The sequence below is a fragment of the Cinclus cinclus genome, chromosome 14, assembly GCF_963662255.1.
Source record: "Cinclus cinclus chromosome 14, bCinCin1.1, whole genome shotgun sequence".
Taxonomy (NCBI): domain Eukaryota; kingdom Metazoa; phylum Chordata; class Aves; order Passeriformes; family Cinclidae; genus Cinclus; species Cinclus cinclus.
Genome location: NC_085059.1, coordinates 7,271,919 through 7,294,784, shown reverse-complemented (window position 1 = coordinate 7,294,784; position 22,866 = coordinate 7,271,919). Strand labels below are relative to the sequence as shown.

The window sequence follows — 22,866 nt, the reverse complement described above, 5'->3', positions numbered from 1 at the left end:
AGAGCAGTGCATGAGAAGGTCTGAGCTGACTGTTGGAGTGTGGACAGCACCCTTGAGGGAAAGGGGCCAGGTGTCAAGTGGGACAACAGGGCTGGCAGGTCAGCTGCCCTGTCCCACGCTGCTGGAGCTGGGCCAGAGGTAGCAGCCAGGGTCAGCCAAGAGTAAAGATCATCAGACACATCCATGGCGAGGAGGTCTGAGGTAGAGCCAGGAAGGTGAGTCAGCAAGAGAGGTCAGGATCACGTCCAGGGACAGCAACCACGGTTAGCCACAGTCTAAGGATCACTAGGCAAGTCCATAATGACGGGCAAAGGCCATGGTCAAGCTGGGAAGTCGGTCTGTGGGCCAAGGTGCAGCTTCAGATTACTGGGGTCAGTGGCCAGGCACAGGCATGGGTCTGGCCAGGCCCCAGCAGCAAAACTTCAACCCACTCTCCAGCAGGAATGGCCACGGCCTCCCTCCCCTGGGCATATGGCAGCCACAGCCCCACAGGTGCACCCTAAGACGTCCCCAAGCCGATGGAGTCAAGCCCCAACAAGTTGGGGATGGAGGGAGAATGGAGGAGTGCTTACAATGACACTCATTTTGTCTTTGGTGGCAGCAGCAGGAGTCGCATCTGTCACAGGCACAGAGCAGCAGCTGGGTTGGCAGGGACGTTGCCCAGCTGCTGCTCCAAGCTGCCCTCCCCCCAGGATGCCCAGAGCTTTTGCTTGGTGACAATGAGTGAGGTACCTGGAAGAGCCTGTTGCACTCCATTATCATGTGGGCCAAGCCCTGTGTTGCTGCCAAGTTCTCATTCAGCTCCCTCTGGTCTGGCTTCCCCAAGCTGCACTTCCTCTGACTGGATCTAGGAGAGGGGAAAGTGAAAGGAAGGATGAGTAAAGTGCTGGGAACCAGACACAAAACACAGTGCACTGAAGGACCTGCATGTGCCATGTAGGGCTTATGCAATGTCACCACTGAAGGTCAATCCTTCCCAGCACACCCCAAACGTGTCCAGGGCACTACTGACCAGTAGTAATGGAAACCCAAGAAAGGCAAGTCAAGGAATTTATTCCCCAAACACATCACACACTTGGCCAAGAATAACAATGACCCCAAGCTTATTTGCATATAATCTTGAATATCAAGCTCCTTTGATACCTGCAAAGCCCATGTAGAACTTTTTAAATCCTTTGGCCTAAACCACTCCCAACACATTTCAATACCAGTCCCCTCTTTTAATTCATGCTAGTGGCATTACATCATTAGTCCTGGCTTCTGAAACTTTTATCTATATGCACTCCTGCCAAATGGCTTGAAAATTGGGTGGAAGATAATAGTCCTCAGTGCTGCTCCTCAGAGTCAGACCTGTCAGCTTGAACCCTTTGAAGTGGGAACCCTGCACCAAGGCATTAATGCACAGTTACAGCAGAGCTGAAGCTTCAAAGCATCCTGGCTTCTAAACACTGACAACAAAGAGAAAACTCCATTGCTATCTTTGGTCCTAACATTTCAGAGCAGTGTTGATGTAAAACAAAGAGGAACAGCTCCCAGAGTGTAGCTCCTAGGAGCTCAAACAGCACAGCAATCCAGCAGGGCCTGCTGCTGCCACCAGATCGCATCCCCAGGTGCCCTCACAGTGGCCCCGTGGCTACCCTGCCATGTGCCAGCTCAGCACAGGGATGCCCGAGGCATTTTCTGATGTTTTGTGACATTCAAAAGAAAATCCTCAGCATTTTCTTTCCCTTCCCCTGTGCTATCCAGAGCCTGAAAGATGCCAACAGCACATCTGACAGCCTCTGCTTTGGGACTAGACCTCCTCTGCAGATCCCCAACTGAGGTGTTCAGCTCGCTACACTGTCAGAAACACGATGCTTCCTGCACAGCCAGTTCTGCTCTCCTGCCCTGATCTGTCTGTCCACATCCCAGGAGCATGAGCAGAGCAAACAGCCCTGCCTCAGGAGGCCAGATAAGGTATGAATGCTCTCAGAGATTATTTGTCTACTTAAGCCCAAGGGCACCTTCCTCCCTGCACGTACAAACAGGGGATGTTATGCAACCCAGATACTTTTACTTATTAAGATAAATTTACAGAATCCCTATGGCTTGATTTGGTAGGAATGATCCCCCTTATCACCCAGCAGAACCAGTAGCTGCCTCAATCTGCCAGGTATCTTCAGGGCCTTAAGGCTACACCTGAGCTCAGGTTGCCTGTGCAGGAGCATATGTCCAATGGCCAGCAGCACTTTAATGCTAGCAGTGGGCCACATGCTGGGCTCCTGGGCAACCAGGGGAGTGCAGTAGTGGTGAGGGACACATACAGACTGGTCAGGAGCACAGCAATGAGACCATAGCACAGCCCTCTGCAATGGGCAGTGAGTGGCTGCATCGCTCCACGCACTGCAGGCAACTCCTGCTGCACCTGAGCAACCAGATTTAAGGCAAACCCCAAGGCACACACGGTCTATTTCCCCCTCAAAATCAGACACTGAGCCTAGGCCAGCTACAGAAAGCATTGCTCCAGCAAGAACACTGTGGACAGCAGCAGTGCCAGCATCAAGGTGCCAATACCTGGTAGAGGAGGAGGAACTGTCCCGCCTCAGGGTGTTGAGGTGAAACAAAGAAGGCGCAAGACAGACAGCGATGTTGGTTGGGGTCATCTGGTTTTCCTCAACAAAAGCCACCACATCTCGCAAGAAGAACAGGAGGATTTTCAAAGCTTCTCGGTTTTCCTTTGGGAGAAGGAGAATAGCAGCCTGGACAGCCTGAAACTGCTGGTCCTTTGGCACATCTGAAAACATGAAAACCATGACAAAAATCACACATAACTTACAGAAGGAGCATCCATCAGCAAGGCACTGAGCTTGTAGGTTCATCCATTTCCTTGTCCCAAGCTCACAGCAGACAAGGAAAGGCCATTATCCCATCAAACACGAACTATTTCTCCTACTGCCTGTCAAGTGCATGTTCCCACCCAGGGACGCTGTTGCCTGACTTGCAATTTGTCTTGAACACACTAATGAACATATCCTGAACTGAGTTACAATCCAAATAAGGGCTTGTCTCCCCATAAAATATTACTTTGCAGTGATACTTTGGAGCAGGTAGCTGCTGCATGTTGCTGCTCAAATGTCTCTTCCTTTCAGCTTCAAGCATGAAGAGAACAGATGCTCTCAGATAACTCAATTCAGAGACCAGTGCTTTGCCAACAGATTTTAATTCACACCAACCCCCACTACAACTGTCTGCCCAAACAGCTTTGGCAGGAGGGTGGGACTGGTTCATCCTGCCATGCATCCTCAGCACAAGCATTTCTCCAATTAACACCACTGCAGAGGGTAGAAGATCACTTCTTCCCTTCAGGTAGAAGCACATATATAGAACACACAAAACACACTGCTTGGTGAAAGCAGCACAATTCTTATCTCCAAAAGAGTAATTTAATCTGTACACTTGCTCCTGTACACTTGCTCCAGTCACATCTGGCAGAAGATGGGTGAGTGAGGTGAACAGAATTTGGGCATTTGCTGTTCTCTCCCAAAACAAGAGACAGGAGGTAGATTTACAGGAGGTTAGACTCTTAGTGGCCAGATTACAATTACTGGAGGGAAACAGTTATACATCCTTTGGACGTGGGAATTGTAGACCTCCTTACAAAGGAGGATTTGTGAATACAAGAAGAAAACTTACTTCAAACAAATAAATCATTTTCAGACAAGATTTTAAAACCCTGACAGGTGATGAAATAAAACCCAACAGACCTTTCATGAACCTACACTGCACAGGACAGCAGCTGCTCATTGACTTAGATCTATAAAAGCCACATGAATTAGTCTGCAAAACCAGTCCTCTCAGGAAACTCACACCTTGTCCTTCAAAACATTTTCTCAAACGCAGAAGAAACGTGTCTGTACTAACAACATTATTAGCCCTACTTCAAGTTCCTTCCCCAATCCACTTGCTTTTTGAACGTGAATTCCTTGAGTGCAAAGTAAATAGATAACAGACTAGAAACAGAGCCTGTTTAAACTGTATTAAATGCAGTATTTCAGCTTTGCGTTTCCTTGGTTTTTGGGTTGAGTCTCAAGGACAGTAACAGGCATAAAGCTGCTGGCATTTCCCAGCTGTTTCACAGCAGCTGTTCTTGGGCACCTCAATAAAGAAATGTCATCAGTATATCAGGTCTTCTCACTCAGGGAGCTATGTCATCCCATGAACAAGGGGGCCAGGTTATTTCTTGATTTTGCATAAGGAAATGACAGTTTAAAAGCACAGCTTAAGATGGCTGCTGCTGCATTTCATTACACTCGTCCTTCAGGGAAGAGAGCTAGCTGGTTCTTAAGATACACATGTGAAGCTCTGAAGTCCAGAGCCACAATGAACTCATCTTGTCAGAAATGTCCTGACTGACTACAGGGGGACTTGGCACTAGTCCTAGTCTGGCCACTACCTTGTAGAGCTGAGTATTAAGATATCTAAGGCACTGGAAAATGATAGCTTTTGGTACCTACATTGGTAGATGTGGAGGAAGGATTCACAGAGCCTGCTGGTAAATATAGGCTCAGGAAGGTCTCGGAAATACTGCTTCACCATATCTGCCACATCAAATGCTGACTGTCCTTCATAACAGACATTGTTTGGGTTGGTTTCATTCATTTCTCTTAAAGACAGAATCCTGGATTTAACACCGGATTTTCGGAACAGGCCAACCTGTGGGTAAAAGAAATTATTAGAAACAAAGAGAGGAGTCATTTGGAATCAAAATTTTGACAAACAAGTGATCTTTCACCTTCCTTGTATTAGCAAATAGCCTATGGCAGTGGAATTGAACATCAAAATACTTTTGTATCATTAGAAGCTGCATGGACACTTCTCTGAGGCAAATCACAGCTGATGGCCCCAGAATCGGCCATGACATACCAATTTCCACATTCACTTGGCTTTTATTTAATACAAAAGTACTCATTTTACCTTTTAAAATCACTACCATTGACATGCGTGTGTTTTCTTGAGAAGGCTGTGTTTACACATGGCAACTCTAAGCTTCAAATTCACCAGCGTATGTCCACCAAACACATTCATCGAGTGCTGTCTCACACAAACTGGCTGTGAGATCCACAAGGCTCCTTATAACACCTGATACATCCAATACATCTAGTCTTTCCACAGGTTGGCAAAGGGAAGATGCCATTTTGAGGGAAATTTTCATTTTCTTTTTAATATGATTGTCAACTGAGCAAGATTTAGGAGTTTCCCATGAGCTTGACCCCACCAAAGCTTCTAGTGACAGTTTTACTCTGTGCCACTGAGACAGTATTTACACTCTGGTTTATTTATATGAACTGAATGGATACCATAACCTCAAAATGAAAAACACTTGCATTATCACTTCACAGAACTCACACACTTGTGCACTTTCATGTGATATTACACACCTAATGGCAAGGCACTGAAAGAAAAGTCCTCTCTTTAACTAATACGCCTCATGTCAAAAGCTCTTCATTTCTGCAGCTATGCTATGGAAATACCATATACAGCATACACTTCTTCTGCCATCTCCACTTAGGGGATAAATACAGAGCTGAGCTCTAGAAAATGTTGTTATAGGCACTGCTGTGATGTTTTCTCTCTGCTTAGTGGTGCATTTCAGCTGAAACAAGATTAATTTTCACATTAGCTCTGGCACTACCAGCAGCCACAGAACAGAAGGAACAATAACATTACATTGTCTGGCAGATCTCCCTCCTTGGGGAGCAGAGATGTGACACTTCCCCAGGCAAAGACAGCCTGACTGCCTGCACCAAGAGACCTGACTGCAGAGGGTTTCAGTGAGGAAAGGCACAAAAAACACAGTAGAGGGCTAAAGGTATTCCCAGAGGGAATCAACAATGGTATTTCCTCACAGGCCACCTGCTCAGATCTACACCTTTCTGCCTATTGAGAGCCTTAGGGGGCAAGAGAAGTCCTTCATGAAAGTATGAAAGAGAATCTGGTTCCCTGGAGCAGACCTGTTCATGGCCCAGAGCTCCTCTGGGCTTCCTCCAGTTCATACCTGGTCAAGAAAGTGGCTTCTCAGATAGTCCAGGGCTTGCAGGATGCCATTGGGCAGGGGGTGGCTTGTTCGCTGCACATTCAGAAGTAAAGGAACCCCAAACACATTTTTGTCCTTGTAGTCTGAGGCTTTTGGTTTTTTAATGAACTTTGGTATGGTCCTGGAAATGAAAACCAGTAGATGCAGATTACTAGGTGTCCAGCACATTCCACCTGCTGCTTTACACTCATTAGAAAGGGTTGAGCTGTAACTTGTCACAATCCCAAATTCTGCCACATACCTGTACATACAGCATCAGAAGGGAGAGAAAATCAGCAAAGGCAATTACAGGGATGACTTCCTCACTTCATTGCTGAAATTAACTTTAATAAAGCATCCCCATGAGAAATACATTCCATCCCTTTATGGCACTGCAGGATTTTTTCATTCTTTCTATGTTCAAGTACCAACTCCCTACCACAAAATGCTGACTGATGTATGTAAGTCCTCTGAAGTGTCTGAATTTTAGTTTTGTTTAGTTCAAACAGACACAGTGCTGAAGGCCTGGATTCTCAGTCCAGCCAATTCTCACATCAGGTCCCACAGTCCCTGGGATGGTCCTCTGACAAAGCCCTGCAACTGGACAAATTTAAAGAGAAACTATGATGTGCCTTAAAATCAGTAACAGCAAAACCAGCAGCGAGGGGCCAAAGTACAGCCCACAGCAGAGGAAATCCTGGAGTCATGGAAATAACCATGAAGCTGCAGGCAATTTAATAGGATGAAATTCTTCATCTTGAACATGTGTAATGTAGGCATAAAGGAAATTCACATGCTTACATCAACTCCTCTCTTTCCAGCTCAGGTTGCTTCAACATCAGACAACTTACCAGTTCCAGCCCTGCTTACTGGAAGGGGAATATCTGTCCATTAAAGCTGTGAGTCTCAACAATGCCAGCTTTTGTGTGCGGGCCTGCTGGGCAGCTGACTGGCCATCAGTCTGGAGGGAAAGGCTTTCCAGGTTGACACTCTCTTCCACAGACCACTGTTGCTTCCCATGCCTATGGAATAAATATTGTTTAAGCTTAGGACTGTTTCCACCATCCCTGTTTTCTACCGGCATCTGTGAAGCCCCCAGGACTCTAAATGACCTGCAGTTACTTGCACTTAAACAAGGTACTTCCAATCCAGCAGCAATACTGGCAATACAAACTGTTTCCCTGATTCCAGTGCCTGAATGCTCATGCAGATTTTGAGTGTCCCACCTTCAGCAGAGGTCAGATATTGGTACCTGCGGAGCGGTACCTGCCACCAGCAGTGCACACCCTGCTACCTAGGACAGACTTTAGAATACTTTGTTCTGCCAAATCAATTATATTTTGAGTGAACAGAACCAAAGGCAAACCCAAGGATGGCTGACCTGTTGGTCTTTTTAGAGTCTGTGATGTATGTCAGGTCTGCAGAACCAATCTCCTTGCCCAGGTCACAGCTGCTCTCTCCCTCAGCCTCCCCTGATGTTTTATCTTCTGAGTCCTCTGTTTCAAGAGAGCTTTCTTTAGGGGAGGGTGGATACAAAGAGGTCAAGTCAGCAGCAAAGCCAGAATCCCCATCATCGGAGAACTTCTCTGTCCACTGATCAACCAACTTTTTGAGACCATTGACATCTGCTATGACACTGTTCAGTTCAGAAAAAACATCGTCGTCACTGACTTGTGCTGCCTCCAGACTCTCCAGGTCAGTGTTGGGCATGTTGTCATACACACTCAGCCTGTTATCTCTGCCCGACAGGGGACTCCTGGGGGCTTTGGGATCCTTGGAACCGCTTCTGCTCCGGCTCCTCCTGCACCCATGGAAACTCCCAGTTCTCCAGTTGACAGAAGAGCTGTCTGCTGGAGACAGGGAGCTATCTGTAAGTACTGTGGGGAAAGTGCCAGGTTTATGACCTTGTGGTATTTGAAACATCTGGTTCTTTCGTAATGTCATGTCATTTTTTAGATTTTGCTGGGATAGATCATTCCCTAGCAACAGCTTGCTGGAGTCCATGTGCTCTGCATATGTCCCCCTTCCTTCACAGGGGCTGCCTGTTTTTGTAGCAGGACTTGGAGTGCTCCCTGTGCTGCTATTTACAGAATGATTGCTGCTATTGCAGCTCCGGGGAGAAAAGGAAGAATTGTTCTTTGTTTGGATGCCAGAGAGGTCAGAAATATTTACACAGTTCAGCATCTTCATCTTTTCTTCATTAAGTCCTTCCAGAAGAACAGGTTCACTTATTATGGGTTTGGCCTTTGTCTGACCACTCCTTAAATTGCAGCTCCTTAAGTGCAGCTTCTCCATTTTCTTTAGAAGGCTCTTCCTCTTTTTAGATGGTGACTTATCCAAAAGCTTCTCCTCACTGGTGATATTTAAAAATTCACTGGGGGGAGGAGAACAACTAAAAGCAGAGTCCAGTGAAGGTACCTTAACTGAGGAACATCTTGAGGAACTCGTGCTGGTTTCCACATCTTCAAAAGGTTTTTGGGAGTTAGCAATGTCACTGTCAGCACTGCTGGTGCTGTGAATTGAGGACACATCGTGCTTCTCACCATGATCCAGAAAGACACTGTCCTGGTTGCTGATGATCTTCAATATTGGACTGCCTGGGGTGGAGGCACCAGCACCTTCCTCTGCTGGAAAACCTGCCAGGCTCTCAACGCGAGACCATCGCTGACTGCACCTCTCATAAGCCCATCTGTCACTTATTGCACAAGGTTCATCATCTTCAGAGTCATCACTCTTAGAAGGAGAAAAAAAAACAAAACCGGTTCAAGGGCAAAGTTTGGCAAATTTTAAATTACAGAAAACAATTTAATATACAAAGGACACTTAAATTTTCTACCAACCTCCAAAATCCCCAAGACCAACATAGGGAAAAATGACCATTCAGTCACTGAAAATCAGCCCTAGTTTAGTTGAAAAAGTGCTGATAAATGATGCCCAAGCATGCTGATAAATGATGCCCAAGCATGCTGATAAATCTGGGAAGTTTACCACAGGAAAAGGTGACATTTGATATAAGGGTGAGAAGTCCTGCTTTGTGACAAATACAAGGGTTTTGAAAGATAATTGTATTGGGTTTACTGCCTTTCCTAAAGTCAAACAAATCAAACACTCACACTTCTGTGACCAAAACTCATCCATTTTCAGGTAAAGAAGTGTTTAGCTGTGGGACTGCAGCAGCATCAGTATGTGTAGCACATTTTTGGAGCCCTCAACCCCCCTTGCCAGCTGCACCAGGTTCCTCCTGTGCTGGATTGTCCCCATTCTGAGGGAACACTGGGACAGTGAAACACTAGTGAGATGTCTATTCTCTGTGGGCTCTCTTGCCCTATTCTACCCTAACCACAGAACAGAACTCTTCAAAACCCAGACCTTTTTCCAGAAAATGGTATTATTTTCTTGCTAGTCCTGCAGTTAATCCACAGTGGCTCAGAGGCTTCACAGACCTCGTGCTTCCCAGCCAAGCTCTTGATTTAGCTGCAGCAGCAGAGCACAAAGGCAGCACAACTAAAACCTACCCAGCTTGTACTGGCTGAACATTTGGATTGCCCTTCTAGCATCTTTGGTTAGTCAACAGGAATGAACTTTCAGCACTTAAATAAGGTGGAAAACTACTTAGGAAAGCAATGATAGCTATGTTCAGTTGGGGCTTTGGGGCAAATGTTGGACAGTAAAGTGTCAAATCAAGCGTTTCAAAAGCCACTCCTAACCTACCTTGCAAAGTTTCAAACGTTATGTAGTTGCAATCACAACCCCTATGTTTTCTCAACATAAAATGCAAATAGCAGAGCTTTGCAGGATGGAATAGAATAGAAAGGAAAGTTCAGAAATTTCTTATCCTTTGTATACTTTTAAACCCAGGTGTTTGATACAATAGCTAAACACATCTTTAATTAGAACAGGAACTGTATGTTACAGACATACCCGTTTCCTATCACGGCTTATTTCCACTTTCATTGATGCATACTTGTTCAATGTGTTCAACCTTCTAGGGTTTGAGAAAAAACACAGGAGTTTTAAATTTCAACTATTTTATTGCTTGAAAACAAACATGCACCAAACTAGTTGTGATCTACCATGAAATCTTCACTACTGTCAAAGACTGACATTCTGTTAGAGGCTCCCATACATCGGTCTCCAACACCAGCACCAATAACACCACCATGATGTTCACACTTCCAGTTTTGCCATCTTTAAACTAGAGAAGACAACCATAATCAATCACTTAATTTTAAAAAATCATATTATTAGCTTTAACAATTGTGAAAAACTTCTTATTGATTTAAGATTTTGAAGGAAAATGAAACTCTGTGTGGGCTTCTTGAAAAAAAAATTAAAAACCAAGACATTAACCTGAATCCCTGGAAGGACTGCATTATCTATCATTTTAATTAAAGCTTGTGGAATCAATAAGGTCCCAAACTAGTCAATCACTTAGTTGTCAAACAATAGGTGGCATCAACAGGAGGCACACTAAAAGTCTCCAAGGAGCACTCAGGACAGAAGTGATACCAAGAAACAAAATATACTCCAAGTTCTCTAATATCTGCTGTGCTTTCAAGATGTGTGTGTGAACAACTCCTCTTGGTGCTCTGGTACAGGCAGAGCTGGAATTCAGGTGACCTGACAGGACAGAGAAGGACCAGAACACTTCGCCAGGAGAGGAACTTTCCAGTGCCCTAAGTGTTAGAAATCATCATTTCTGCTAAAGAAACTCTGCTAAACAATCTCATAATGGGATAGCTTCAGTAACTGCAGCACCAATTGAAGCAGAAGCCTCACACTGTCCTGGCACTCTTCCATGGGGAGATTTCACAGGGCTATGGGTCTGACTTGGCACTGACAGTGCAGGTTCACTTGTGTGCTCTGAACAGCTGTGGCAAAGCAGTAACTTCAAACCAATACCTTTGCTTCTCACCCAAAAAACATTCAGAAAAACAGAATTTATCTCATGCAGATAACGTTTTTCTGTCTATCTGCTGAAACAGAAGTTGGAGGAAATTGCTGTACTCCATTACATGTGATCCTAGAGAACAGCCTGTCATGCTTGCAGGGAACTGGTTATTTTTAATCAACTTGCAGACACTTGACATTACAAAAAAAAAAAAAAAATTAATGCTCAGTGTAACTTCCCTGAGAACTTGGCTGAAGAGGAAGTGCAGCCATGTGCTTACTTTACCTTTGAATTCCTAAAACAACCAACTTCAGTGGCACTAAACTATTCGCTTAAGTGATTTGCTTCAGTCACAGGTTTGGTGACTTTGTTAGTCTCTGACAAAAACAGAGGCATGAAAAGATGAATAAGAAATAACTGTGGGGCCCGGAGATATCAAAGATGATTCATGATTAATATTTACCTGAACAGTGACTCAATCGCATCTCCATCTAAAAATTCATGATCTCTCCTCACAGTTTTCACATCAATGGGAAACTGCATATCTGTGAACAAAGAAGTTGAATCTGAAATCTGAGCTGTAATTGCAAAGACTTTCAATTTTGCAACTTATTTATCACAGATGAAATTAAACTACTTCTATTTCTATAGCTGTACATTTATGCAAACATCCTTTCAGCAAGTGAGGATCAGTTCCTTAGGGCAAGTGGGAGAATAAATGCAGGGATCTGCTTGCTGGTGTTATTACAGATGGACAGGAGCTTGCAGTCACCAAGTGCCATAGACAAGAAAAGCAAAATAACCTTTAAATTTGTTTTGGTTCTCTGCACCTTCTACAGACCAAAGTTGGGATTATTTTACTATTTTATTTTATTTTTTTTATTTATTTATTATTTTAAAACAATATTTTATTATTTTACATCACCTTTGCCATGGTGAAGTGCAATGCAGCACATGAGATACACTCTCTGGGCTCTAGGGAGCCTGATACACCACACTGGGCTGGAAGCAGAAGAGTTCAGTGGTTCAGCTCCTGTGATTTAGCCTTGCACGTGAGGGAACCACAGAGGTCTATATGTATTTTCTTAGCTTATTTTATAAGCTTAATTTTCCTAGCCAGGTCAGGACACTGCATAAGCAGCAAGGTAATGCAGAGGATTCATTTTCCAGAAGCATGGCAATGCACATTTCCAATAAACAGCTTATAGAATAAAATCTGCTGTAGGCAGACAAGAAGCATTTCCAGCTTTCAAACCAGCTCTACAGGCTTGACTTAAAATTTTCAATTTTGCAGGGACTGGGGGAGGTGGGAATGACAGCAGTTAATATTCTTTTAACTGCAGTTCTTTGATAAAATATTTCTTAAAAATAGATTCGCTTTTGTTACTTTCAATGTTTGCAACAAAAAAACCTATTTTAAAGAAGAACAGTTTTAAGGTATATGCACAAGTGGGGCCTCAAAAATTATACAAGTTCTCAACAAATCCATAGCTCCTCCCAAGAAATAAGCACTCTTTATCATTCTACAAAACATAAAAACATGCTGAAATTGCATTTTCGACTGGCTGGCTGGTGCTGAGTATTTCTTCTGAACACTTATGATTGCAAGATTATTTTTTCCAGCATTCTTTTTCAAAATACCAATAAACCAATCTCACTCAAACCACAGGCTGGAGAGCCTCAGAGGAGTTTTGGTTGCAATCAGTGGTTGGAAACATCACTTCTGGTACTTCAAGAAAAAAAGGTTTAAAAAATTGTAAGCAACTAAAAATAACAAAAGCAGAAATTTGACTGAGTTGCAGTCTAACAATAGGAAAAGAAAACCAGGGAAGATTTGTTCCTTTATAGAATTCTACTGAGTCCCTGCTGAGATGTCCCTTCTGCAAGATAACACACCAGGTCCCTACTTTTGTACAGGTTTGCATGAAGATATAACAGAATTTGGAAATGCTCCCATCAAAGTGTCAGGTTCTGAAATATATTATTTATGTGAACAATTTCACTCGAATTCAATGTCAGCTGCTTGGCAAGTCTTTATGATCATACCTTCAAACAGCTGAGCATACTGGGGAAATCCAGCAGCTCTCAGCCAGTCGCAGGCTTCTCTGGCTTCAATTTCTGCAATGAGAACACACATTTGTTCATGGACAGGGCTCACCAGAGTCAGTGATAAGATAATTTCACCTGGCACACTCTCTGAGAATGTTGTCTGTTAATTTTTTTTTTCTTTAGGATATTGCTAAAGAGGAATAAATCATTGTATACAATGCACTTACATGCACATAGCTCTGCTACAGGGGAGATAAGCTAACACAGGAGAGAACAGATTTGAACACATATTTGGGATATCACACATGGGGGTAAATCAGCTGTCCCTGAGATGGGGGCAATGGAGCATCTGCTGCAAGTCCAAATGAGTCACCAGAGCAGGGTGTGGGACACACATCTGTGCCCTCACATGGCAAAGCCCGCTCATGCATTCCAGTGCTGAGAGATGGTGATAAGACACAAACAAATACTATAAATAAACTTAAAATGCACTCACTACTTTAATAACACTGGACACAGCCTAAGCATTCCCAGAACAAGAGTTCTCAGGAGTACCTGTTGCTAGGGTCTATCAATATTTATTTCCTTGCCAACTACCTACGCAACTTGGCAGCCACTGCTGCTGTCAAGAACTAACTGCTCACTTTGTGACAACTGCTAAAGGCCTGTGGCCAGAACTGTAACATTCCCAAAGAGGCACAGCAGAATACAACCTCACAGAATCACACACCAGACTCCTCAAAAACATAAGCAGGTCAGCGTGAGTATCTGCCCTCAGGTTCCAATCTCTGCCAACACTGGAGATGTCTGGGTCTGTGGAAAAGGAGAGGATTCTCAAATACATTTTCTGTAGGTCTGCGTGTACCCCTGCTTGTGTTACACCAGACATCAGCCTAAAAGCAAAGACTTCTTTGAAAGGAACATTTTTTGAGCTACCTTGAAATCCAGCATGCTCAGTAGAGAGAAATGCTTTTTAAAACACCTTAAAGTGTAGCATGATAGGCCAGAGGAACAGAGCTGTTCCTTAAAACTATTTTCTTTACACATACACTCACAGATTAGGATTCCAAGGCAACTCACATACATAACTGTTCAAAATCACTGCTTGTTTTGCTCAGACTTCTCAATTGCAAGTCATCAGTGCAATTAGACACTAACCAAAAATATTACACAACTTCGATGATTTTATTTTTCTACTTTAAAACTTAAAATAGTTTCCATTATCACTTAATCAGTTGGACAATGCCATTCTAACAGAGGCTTTCCTGCACAAAACTGTATGGCTTTTTCATCTGAGAATAAAGTGATATCACAGGAAGACCAGGATATTTTTACACAAAACAGATGCATGAATCTCTTCCTTTTTTCACACTGCAGAACAGAAACTAATTTCTTCTACAACAGCCTATATACACTATGCCTATATTTATTGCTATACTTAGTGCCATAATTTATCATAATCTTTACCACAACACAGCATTTACTGGAGACAATTAAAGACAAGCATTGTATTCACAGCACAAAAAATGAAATGACAAGCTATTTGTAGAAAACAGCCAAGAGGATGCCCAGTCTAACACCAAAAGTCTTCACAAGGACAAAGTGATTTTCATTTAGTAAAACCCAGTAGATTCACTCAGCCATCTCAGCTGTGGAGAAACTGTAGCTGCCCTCCTTCTAGACCTCAGCCTACTCAGCCAGAGCCTGTGCACAGCAGTCCTGAGCTCAGACAGGACTCTGTAGGGATTGAGGCTTCCCCAGTTCCCAACACATTAAAAGCACAAATCCATTTTTAGACCAAACCAAGCCATGAAAAGCAATGTAAAAAAGAATAGAAAAATAAGACAGAAAAGTATTTTGTACCTGGTGAGGGTATTTTCAATGAATATGACTGAAAATATAATGTCATTGCCACACTTACAGGTGGCCTCTTCCATAGAACATGGACAGAGGAGCTGGGGCAATTTTCTTTGCTGATGTAAATCTTCAGGCCTTTTTAACATACCCTTGCACAATCACAGGGCATGTTTGGATTAGAAATTCTTCCCAGTGAGGGTGGGGAGGCCCTGGGACAGGCTGCCCAGAGAAGCTGTGGCTGCCCCATCACTGGAAATGTTCAAGGCCAGGCTGGACAGGAGCAAGACCGGTCTAGACAAGAGGATGACAACCTTTTAACATCTTTTGGGTGCTATCTGTACAACTGAAATAGCAGGGCAACCTAAATGTGTCACCTCCCTCTCCTGATTTCATAATTAAGCACATGGAAAAAAAAAATCTGCAAAGCTTAATATTCCTGGTTTAGAGGCTGCCAGCAACTTTTCCATGCCAAACCAACTATTTCCCCATGGGCTACGGGTGGTAGGTTACTACCAGATGTTTTTGAGAAACAACACAGAGTGCACAACCAGTGCCTGTACCCTTTGGCTCTACTGTGTCCCACAGGTATGTTTTGTGCTGAAGACTCAGCCCAGTCCCCCTGCAAAGAGCATTCAGAGTCCTGGCTGTGCCCCAGCCTGCCTGTGCGAGCAGCCCAGCACACCTGCCCTCTATGGCTGCTGCCCCTTCCCCACTGCTCCCTTCTCCCTGGAGCCCCAGTACCTCCATCAGCTGCTCACCTCTCCTGCAGCCACCTGGGCTGAAGAACTGTGTGTCCCCATCTGAGCACTGTCCTGTCTGCAGACTGCAGGACCCACACTCCTCAGGTACTTGGAAACCAGATACTACAGCGTGAATTAAATCCCTATCATAATGAACAGCAGTGTTAACCACATTGTTTGCAATAAAGAAAATATATCTGTACTGAGATTTGGGCCTTGTGTCTGAGATGTTCTCCTCACAAGAAGCAGCACTTTCCTAAAAACGAGGCAGAGGCAGCAACCAAAACCATCAACAGCTGTATATCAAACAGGCAAGTCAGCCTCACTATGAGGTGATCACTAAAGAACGTCAAACTATACCTTAAATTTTAAAATACTCTAAATGAAATGGGAGAATATCAATTTCTATTTGAAAGCACCAGCACAGTGAAGCTTGCAGCCAGGATGCAGTGTGACTTTCAGGAGACCTCTTCCATTCCCCAGCTGCGAGTTCCTACCCCCTTCACCAACACCCTGAGCTGATGCCACCCCGAGCCTGGGGTGGCAGGAAATGAGTCACTTTTGTTTGGCAAGATGAGATCTATCAAGTTTTAGCTTTCTGAATTGGCTACCACCTGTTCTGACAGGTTCCAGTGGCAGGACAAGGGTAGTGGTGGGTCCATGCAGGGAGGGGTATGGGAATGTGCAGGTGCCTGCCCAGGCCAAGGGACTCAGCCAACTGTAAAACCTTTACCTAAATGTATTGCTTTTGACAGAGTTGTCTCATTGTAGGTCTATTTAAAAAAAAAAAAAATCAGATTTTTAAAATGGTTTTTTAAATGATTTTTAAAAATTTTCAATGGTGGATGCATTACTTCTATCTCCATGCAAAATAGTTATCCAGTTTCAACAGGTAGGAATCACATGGTGATCAGGACTTCATTAATTAAAGGGATTTAAGTCTGAACGCCTTCCAAAACCATGGCAGGAAGAAGAACAGCTGGAGAGGCTTTCTTGCTGCTTGCAGAACTCCTGCTTTAGTTACTGCAGGACCCTCCTTCTCCCCTTTTCTGTAGGATGTGAGTGTGGTGCTTGTGGCAAAGAAAGGATTTCCTAACATGCCAGCAGACAGGAGAACAGAACAGAGGACAGGATTGACTCTACACTTTGACCGCACATTGCACCACTCTGTAACAACACAGAAAAAAATTCCAAAGATTTTGCTCTTTCCCAACCTCTGTCATTATACAGGAAGACTTTTGTTTTCTCTAAATGGCTGTAACCCTCCTCAACAGCCACAGACAAGCAGGTGCCCAGGGTCCCCACCTCACAACCTGCCTGATGTGCCTCACAGGGGAATGCTGCTGCCTCCTCTCATCACTGACAATCCCAGGCTGCCATCCCCCCAGCCTCTCCAGAGCTGGAGCCAACAAGCCCCATGAATGCTTGGCAGCCACATGTCAAACTCTGCCACACATTTTTCCTACAGCTCACGAGCCCTGGGCTGTGAACTGGCAGGTCCTCTACGCTCTGACTTAGATCCTGTCGTTCCTTGTTGTGCTGGCAGTGGTGGAAGTGACAAGGGGTTTTCAGATTCCATTTGAACATCAAATTATGAGTTCCCCAGCATATCTTTCTGGTTTGTGCACTTTCCTAGGGCTATAAGAATTGATGTAACTTCCCTGTGACTTACAGATGCTAATGAGACATTTCATTTTACATACACCCTGTGAAAAATGCATTTGCTATGCTAGAATTTTCTATGCTCTGATTTCTGATGGAGTTCAACACCACATTTTACCTGTGACATGATTTTTAATAACTGTTTTTATTTACATTATATTCTTTTACTTAAAAAGAGAGTTGGAACATGATGTCTGCTCCATGCTGAAGGCTCAAACGTGATGCTTCCAAAGTAGGGTGTTTGCACTGACCAAGATAAGCAGTCAGGGACTTGTAAAACTGTCAAACTCTCCAAGAGCTAAGATGGATCATAAAGAAGTGGAAATGTTTATTCTGTTTTCCCTTGTGCAATGCAAAATATCAAAGCTTAATTGTATTTTACTAACCCATTCAAGGTGGGGGGGGGGGAGGGGGGGGGGAAGAGATTATAGCTTGGAATTCAGCCAGGATAATTTAAGCTCCATGCAGATAGTTAACATAAATGTCTGGAAAATGAAAAGGCCAAGATATTTGTCCTTTCATTCCTACTTTACTATCATGCTGGTGTTTTGGAACTGCAGCCAACTCTTCAGTTATCACAGCTGGGAACGGCAATGTATCCCAGAACTTTGTGGCAACATTAATTGCATCTTTATCCAGCTCCTTGGCATCAGCTCCCGAGCTGATTACCAGGACTCCCAAGCTGATAGTAAGGTCTTTACTCGGGTCCTTGTCATTTGCCTCCCCTGTTGGTTTCTGGGACCCAGACAAGTAGAAAGGCATTTTCTTTGCAGACAACATTAACTGGCTTGTCAGTGCTGGCTGATCTTTTATTGCTTCTAAGTACATTACAGAAGGTAGTGTTTGCTCTATGGGAATTTCAAAGGGCTCAAGGAAAGTAGTACCTAAATCACATCAACTTTGGGAGAAATGAGAGTGTAAATCTCTAATTTCCAATCCGCACTGGAAAGTCCTTATCCAGGTAAGTGGGGTGAGAGAGGGGATTTATCTCCCTGCAATCTAACCCCAACTATGTTGCTTCACTGTGCCTCAGCCGTGCTGGATGTGAAGCGGGAACAGATCCCACATTTCTCTGACGCAGAACCTCCTTATGGATGTTTTTTCACAGGACCCTTGTACATGATTGAGAAATACTTGATGCAAATTCCTGGGAGGAATTCTAGCAGGGAGGGTTCTGCTTGCTGCTACTAGAGCCAGTATCAATAAACCTATAGCACAGAAGTAACAAATCCCATAACAAGTGAACTGTCTGTGCTCTTTCATTGTGTAGCACTAGGTTTTCTTTAAATATACATAATGCAAATAAACACCACAGCATGTGATACAGATTCAGCCTATGTCTAAGGAACTATTTAACCCCACAGAGACTGCCCAGTAAGTGGTTATATCTGAAAGCAAGTTGGATTATTTGCCCTGCTAATGCTGTGCTGTGCAGAGCCTGCAGAGCCTAGGGAAGTGGACAATCTTTTACTGGGTCACTCTACCCTGATGAAGCTTGTTGATATTCGAAGGTATGCAACAGTGTCAGACAGTTTCCTGAAACTTTCCAAGTGCATCCAACAAGTTAGCAAAAACAGCAGCTACTGGAAAAGCATAATGCAAAGTGTTGACAGCCAGACAACTATTGTCACACTAACAAAGCAGTGGTAGGAAACAGCAGCACCCACTGGATCCTCACCTGAGCATGTCATCTGCCACAGCACCCACTGGATCCTCACCTGAGGATGTCATCTGCCACAACACCCACCTGAATCCTCACCTGAGGATGTCATCTGCCACAGCACCCACCTGAATCCTCACCTGGGGATGTCATCCGCCACAACACCGCTCCCCGCTGCAGCGGCTCGGCTCGGCTCGGCTCGGCTCGGCTCGGCTCGGCTCGGCTCGGCTCGGCTCGGCTCGGCTCGCCTGCGGTGGGACCGCCCTTCCCGGCCGGGCCCAGCCCCGCTGCCCCAGCCCAGCCTGTGCCCGCCCCGCCCGGCCCGGGACAGCCCCGCCCGGCCCCGCTCCCTGTGCCCGCAGGAGGGGTGGCCGAGGTACCTCACCCCGGATACCTGCCCGGTGTCCCTGCCCGGTGTTACTGCCCGGTGTCTCTGCCCGGTGTCTCAGCCTGTCCCTGCCCGGTGTCACTGCCCGGTGTCTGTCTCTGCCCGGTGTCTGTCTCTGCCCGGTGTCCCTGCCCGGTGTCACTGCCCGGTGTCTGTCTCTGACCGGTGTCCCTGCCCGGTGTCACTGCCCAGTGTCACTGCCCGGTGTCTGTCTCTGCCCGGTGTCTGTCTCTGACCGGTGTCACTGCCCGGTGTCCCTGCCCGGTGTCTCTGCCCGGTGTCTGTCTCTGCCCGGTGTCCCTACCCGATGTCACTGCCCGGTGTCTCTGACCGGTGTCACTGCCCGGTGTCCCTGCCCGGTGTCTCTGCCCGGTGTCTGTCTCTGCCCGGTGTCCCTACCCGATGTCACTGCCCGGTGTCTCTGACCGGTGTCACTGCCCGGTGTCCCTGCCCGGTGTCCCTGCCCGGTGTCTCTGCCCGGTGTCACTGTCCGGTGTCACTGCCCGTCCCTGCCCGGTGTCCCTGCCCGGTGTCTCTGCCCGGTGTCCCTGCCCGGTGTCTCTGCCCGGTGTCCCTGCCCGGTGTCCCTGCCCGGTGTCTCTGCCCGGTGTCTCTGCCCGGTGTCACTGCCCGGTGTCTCTGCCCGGTGTCTCAGCCTGTCCCGCCTGTTCAGAGCCGCTATCCCCCAGTGCCCCACACTCATTCAGATGAAGGCAAATCGACACCCTCTGGTTCCTCAAAAGTTTTACAAAATAAGCTTTTTTGCTTTCTTGTTTTTTTGGTTTTTTTTTTTTTTTTTGGTTGTTTGTTTTTTTTCTAATATGCACAGAACTGTGCTACCTCTACCCTGCACAAGAAAAATGGACCGACGCTGCATCCTGCAAAGGAGATGCTGTGCTCAGCAGCAGAGCAGCAGAGGAGGAACAGAGCAGAGCTGGGATTCATCCCTAAAACTGACCTCTCATCCCCGCTACCGAGTGTGACCCAGCCTCACGATGTTTTCCAGTGTTGTTTTGCAGTGATGTCCTCGTCACAGTGGTTTTCATAAATCAGACAGAACCTGAGCTTTTTTTTTTTTTTTTTTTTTTTTGCTTATATGGACTTAGTCTAGACTAAGAAGGGTTTGTGGTCTGAAAATCTCACATACAGTTGAGCAATGAATCTGGGTGCTAAAATCATATTAGCATGTTTTTCAACCTCTGCAACAGACGTGACTTCTTTTTGTTTGTTGTAGTTCATTGCTGCTATGATTTGACTTTCTGCTTTTAGCGATGTGGTACAAAATCTAATTTAAAAAAAAACCAAAAAACATGATCAGTCTTTGGAGCCAGAACAATCATTAGCAGGTACAGAGTGGCATGTAGGCTGGTCTCAGAAGAACATATCAAAAGCTTAAAACAATTTCTCTAGATATTAACTTTAAATCCCTAATAATTTGTATCTGCTGGACTGTCAGGCATTACAGTTCAATAGGGCAGATGGAAGGGTGGGATGCTGTGTTAAGTTACAGAGGTTGAAAGATAATTTAGACTCTGTGAACCACTCCAAGAAGCCAGACCAGGCTCTAAATTTGTGTAGAACTTCTAGCAGTGTTTAGGCCCTTAGAGTTTGGGCCCTAAAACACAGCAGGCAAAATAAGAACTTGAATGAAGTGGATAAGCAAAACCTTTCTAATTAAATTGAAAATTTTTATAGATTAAGAAATCTTCTTTTTCCCAATCTCATTTAGGAACACTATACCCTAATGAAGTTTAATTTATGGGTGTGTTTCATTATCACTAATTTTCTGTATAACAACCAAATGCAAAATTTGCACAGACCTATGATTTATTTTTGTGCAATTGCTTCCTAAAAGGACAATCTGTATGGCACAACAATCAAAAAGATGTTTGATATTGGCACTGGGTGACATGATACAAAAGAAATTAGGGTAGTGTGATATATGGTACTAGCTACGATTACCTAAGAAAATGCTTTTTGCCAGACCCACCCAAAGCCATATAAAAAGTACACACCCTGCTCTGATTAAATCTGCAGTTTTGTGCTTGGATTAGGGAGACAGAATGTGTCATTCAAATCTGGGGATAACATCAGTAGGCTGCTCCTATCCCATAGAAACGCTCCAACCAGAGCATGCCTTTTCTCCTTCCCACCTATTTTCCTTTGGGCATTTCCTATGAGATGACAGTGCATAACCCTAAAATGCTCATTTTCTTTCTCTTAACAACAAACTCCCATCAAGCTCGCTAGTGTTTTGTGGGTTACCAGTCATGAAAAGATCCACATAAAATCTTAGGGGTGAACTCCTTCAGTAGAACACAGTGTTCAGTGAAGAATTTTTGAAGGCTTTCTAGGAAGGAATCACATTCCTCCACTTTGATCATTTTACATATCCTATAGGACAAACAAACCCAAGGAATCTTGGCATCTTCCTCTCACTAGAGGAGGTCCAGCCCATAAACAGGAAGCTACATGCTGGAGTAAAGGGTGTCTGGAATAAGGATGTCTCAGCTTCAGAAGGGGCATTTGGATATTTTCACAGCATGTCAAACCCTCCACATTCAGCTGCCTGGCTGATGACTTGTGGGGCTGCTGGTGGAGATTCCCAAGCCACAGGGAAAGATGACAAGAAAACATTTCCTCCTGGGCTTTTCAGTTCCCAGCTCTGCAGCTCGCCAAGGACCACTAGAGCCCCAAAGCTTATGCCACTGTTTGTGACTGATGCCTGGAAAATGGGACTTTATTGCTTGATTTTGTATTTTCTGGAACCACTTACCTCACTGAAGGGTCTCCAGAACATTTCTGAAGGGCTTCCTTCCAAGCTTTGGCCAAACCCCTGACTCTAGTCAGCACATGCAGGGATTCTGCCCACAGCAGCTCCAAACCAATCACACTCCACCTCACTCAAATGTGGTGGAAACAATCCAAGAGTGGGTCATTTTAAACAACTTCACAAAGTTCTGCACGGCCAAAGTTAATTGTTTTTAGAAATGAGCCTGCTGCTGCTAAATCCCTCACTCATGCTTAACCAAAGCTCCGCAGAACCCCCAAGTCACTGAAGTTGTTTCTGACAGTCAAGCAATGGAGCTCGGCATTACAGCCAAGCTCCTTGCATATTTTAATTTGTGTCACTGGAATATTTCCTATACATTTACAAGAGATCACCTCACTTCTTTCTTCTCCTCCCTCCATTTTACCACTTCCCTCAATACTTTTCATGAATCAAAGCTGAGTGACATTCCATTTCTAACTTTCTCTTGGTAAGATCCCAAAGGAGTTGTTTTCTGTTTGCTTCTCTGATGATCTTGAGTTAACACAGGAGATCAAGGAACCTAACTTCAGCTGTGACTATACTAGGAGGCATCAAGGAAGATATTTCTATGCAAACAAGTTGTTTGGAGAGAAGCCAACTGATTAATAAAAAAGATACACCAATTGGGAGGAAAAATGAAGAACAAAATACAGACAATACATGGAGACAGTTAAGAGAGGGGGATGTTAAAAGCGGTGGGAATAACCGCCAGTTAGAAAAGAAAAAACTGGTAAGCTCACTAGAAAAGGATTTAA

The 22,866-nt window shown here is 44.7% G+C and overlaps 1 protein-coding gene across 1 annotated transcript; it reads right to left on the bottom strand.

The window, feature by feature from the left end:
- Positions 1 to 320: 320 nt before the first annotated feature.
- On the bottom strand, positions 321 to 18,079 carry LOC134049485 (rho GTPase-activating protein 7-like). The gene is made up of 11 exons (XM_062501969.1): positions 17,780 to 18,079; positions 12,990 to 13,152; positions 11,407 to 11,488; positions 9,974 to 10,037; positions 7,434 to 8,785; positions 6,904 to 7,074; positions 6,035 to 6,194; positions 4,494 to 4,692; positions 2,554 to 2,773; positions 733 to 847; positions 321 to 338 (listed from the first exon to the last, which is right to left on the bottom strand). The coding sequence occupies exons 1-11, from the start codon at positions 18,077 to 18,079 to the stop codon at positions 321 to 323; spliced, it is 2,844 nt and encodes a 947-aa protein (XP_062357953.1).
- Positions 18,080 to 22,866: the final 4,787 nt, after the last annotated feature.

What these genes read in the sequence shown, in the direction of transcription:
- LOC134049485 (XM_062501969.1), bottom strand. Translation starts at nt 18,079, where the DNA reads ATGTACTTAGAAGCAATAAAAGATCAGCCAGCACTGACAAGCCAGTTA. An exon ending in GTATGCTCAGCTGTTTGAAG is followed by an intron (nt 11,489 to 12,989) that starts GTATGATCATAA and finishes CTTTGTTCACAG; the next exon opens with ATATGCAGTTTCCCATTGAT. An exon ending in CTTCCTCCACATCTACCAAT is followed by an intron (nt 2,774 to 4,493) that starts GTAGGTACCAAA and finishes TCATGTTTTCAG; the next exon opens with ATGTGCCAAAGGACCAGCAG.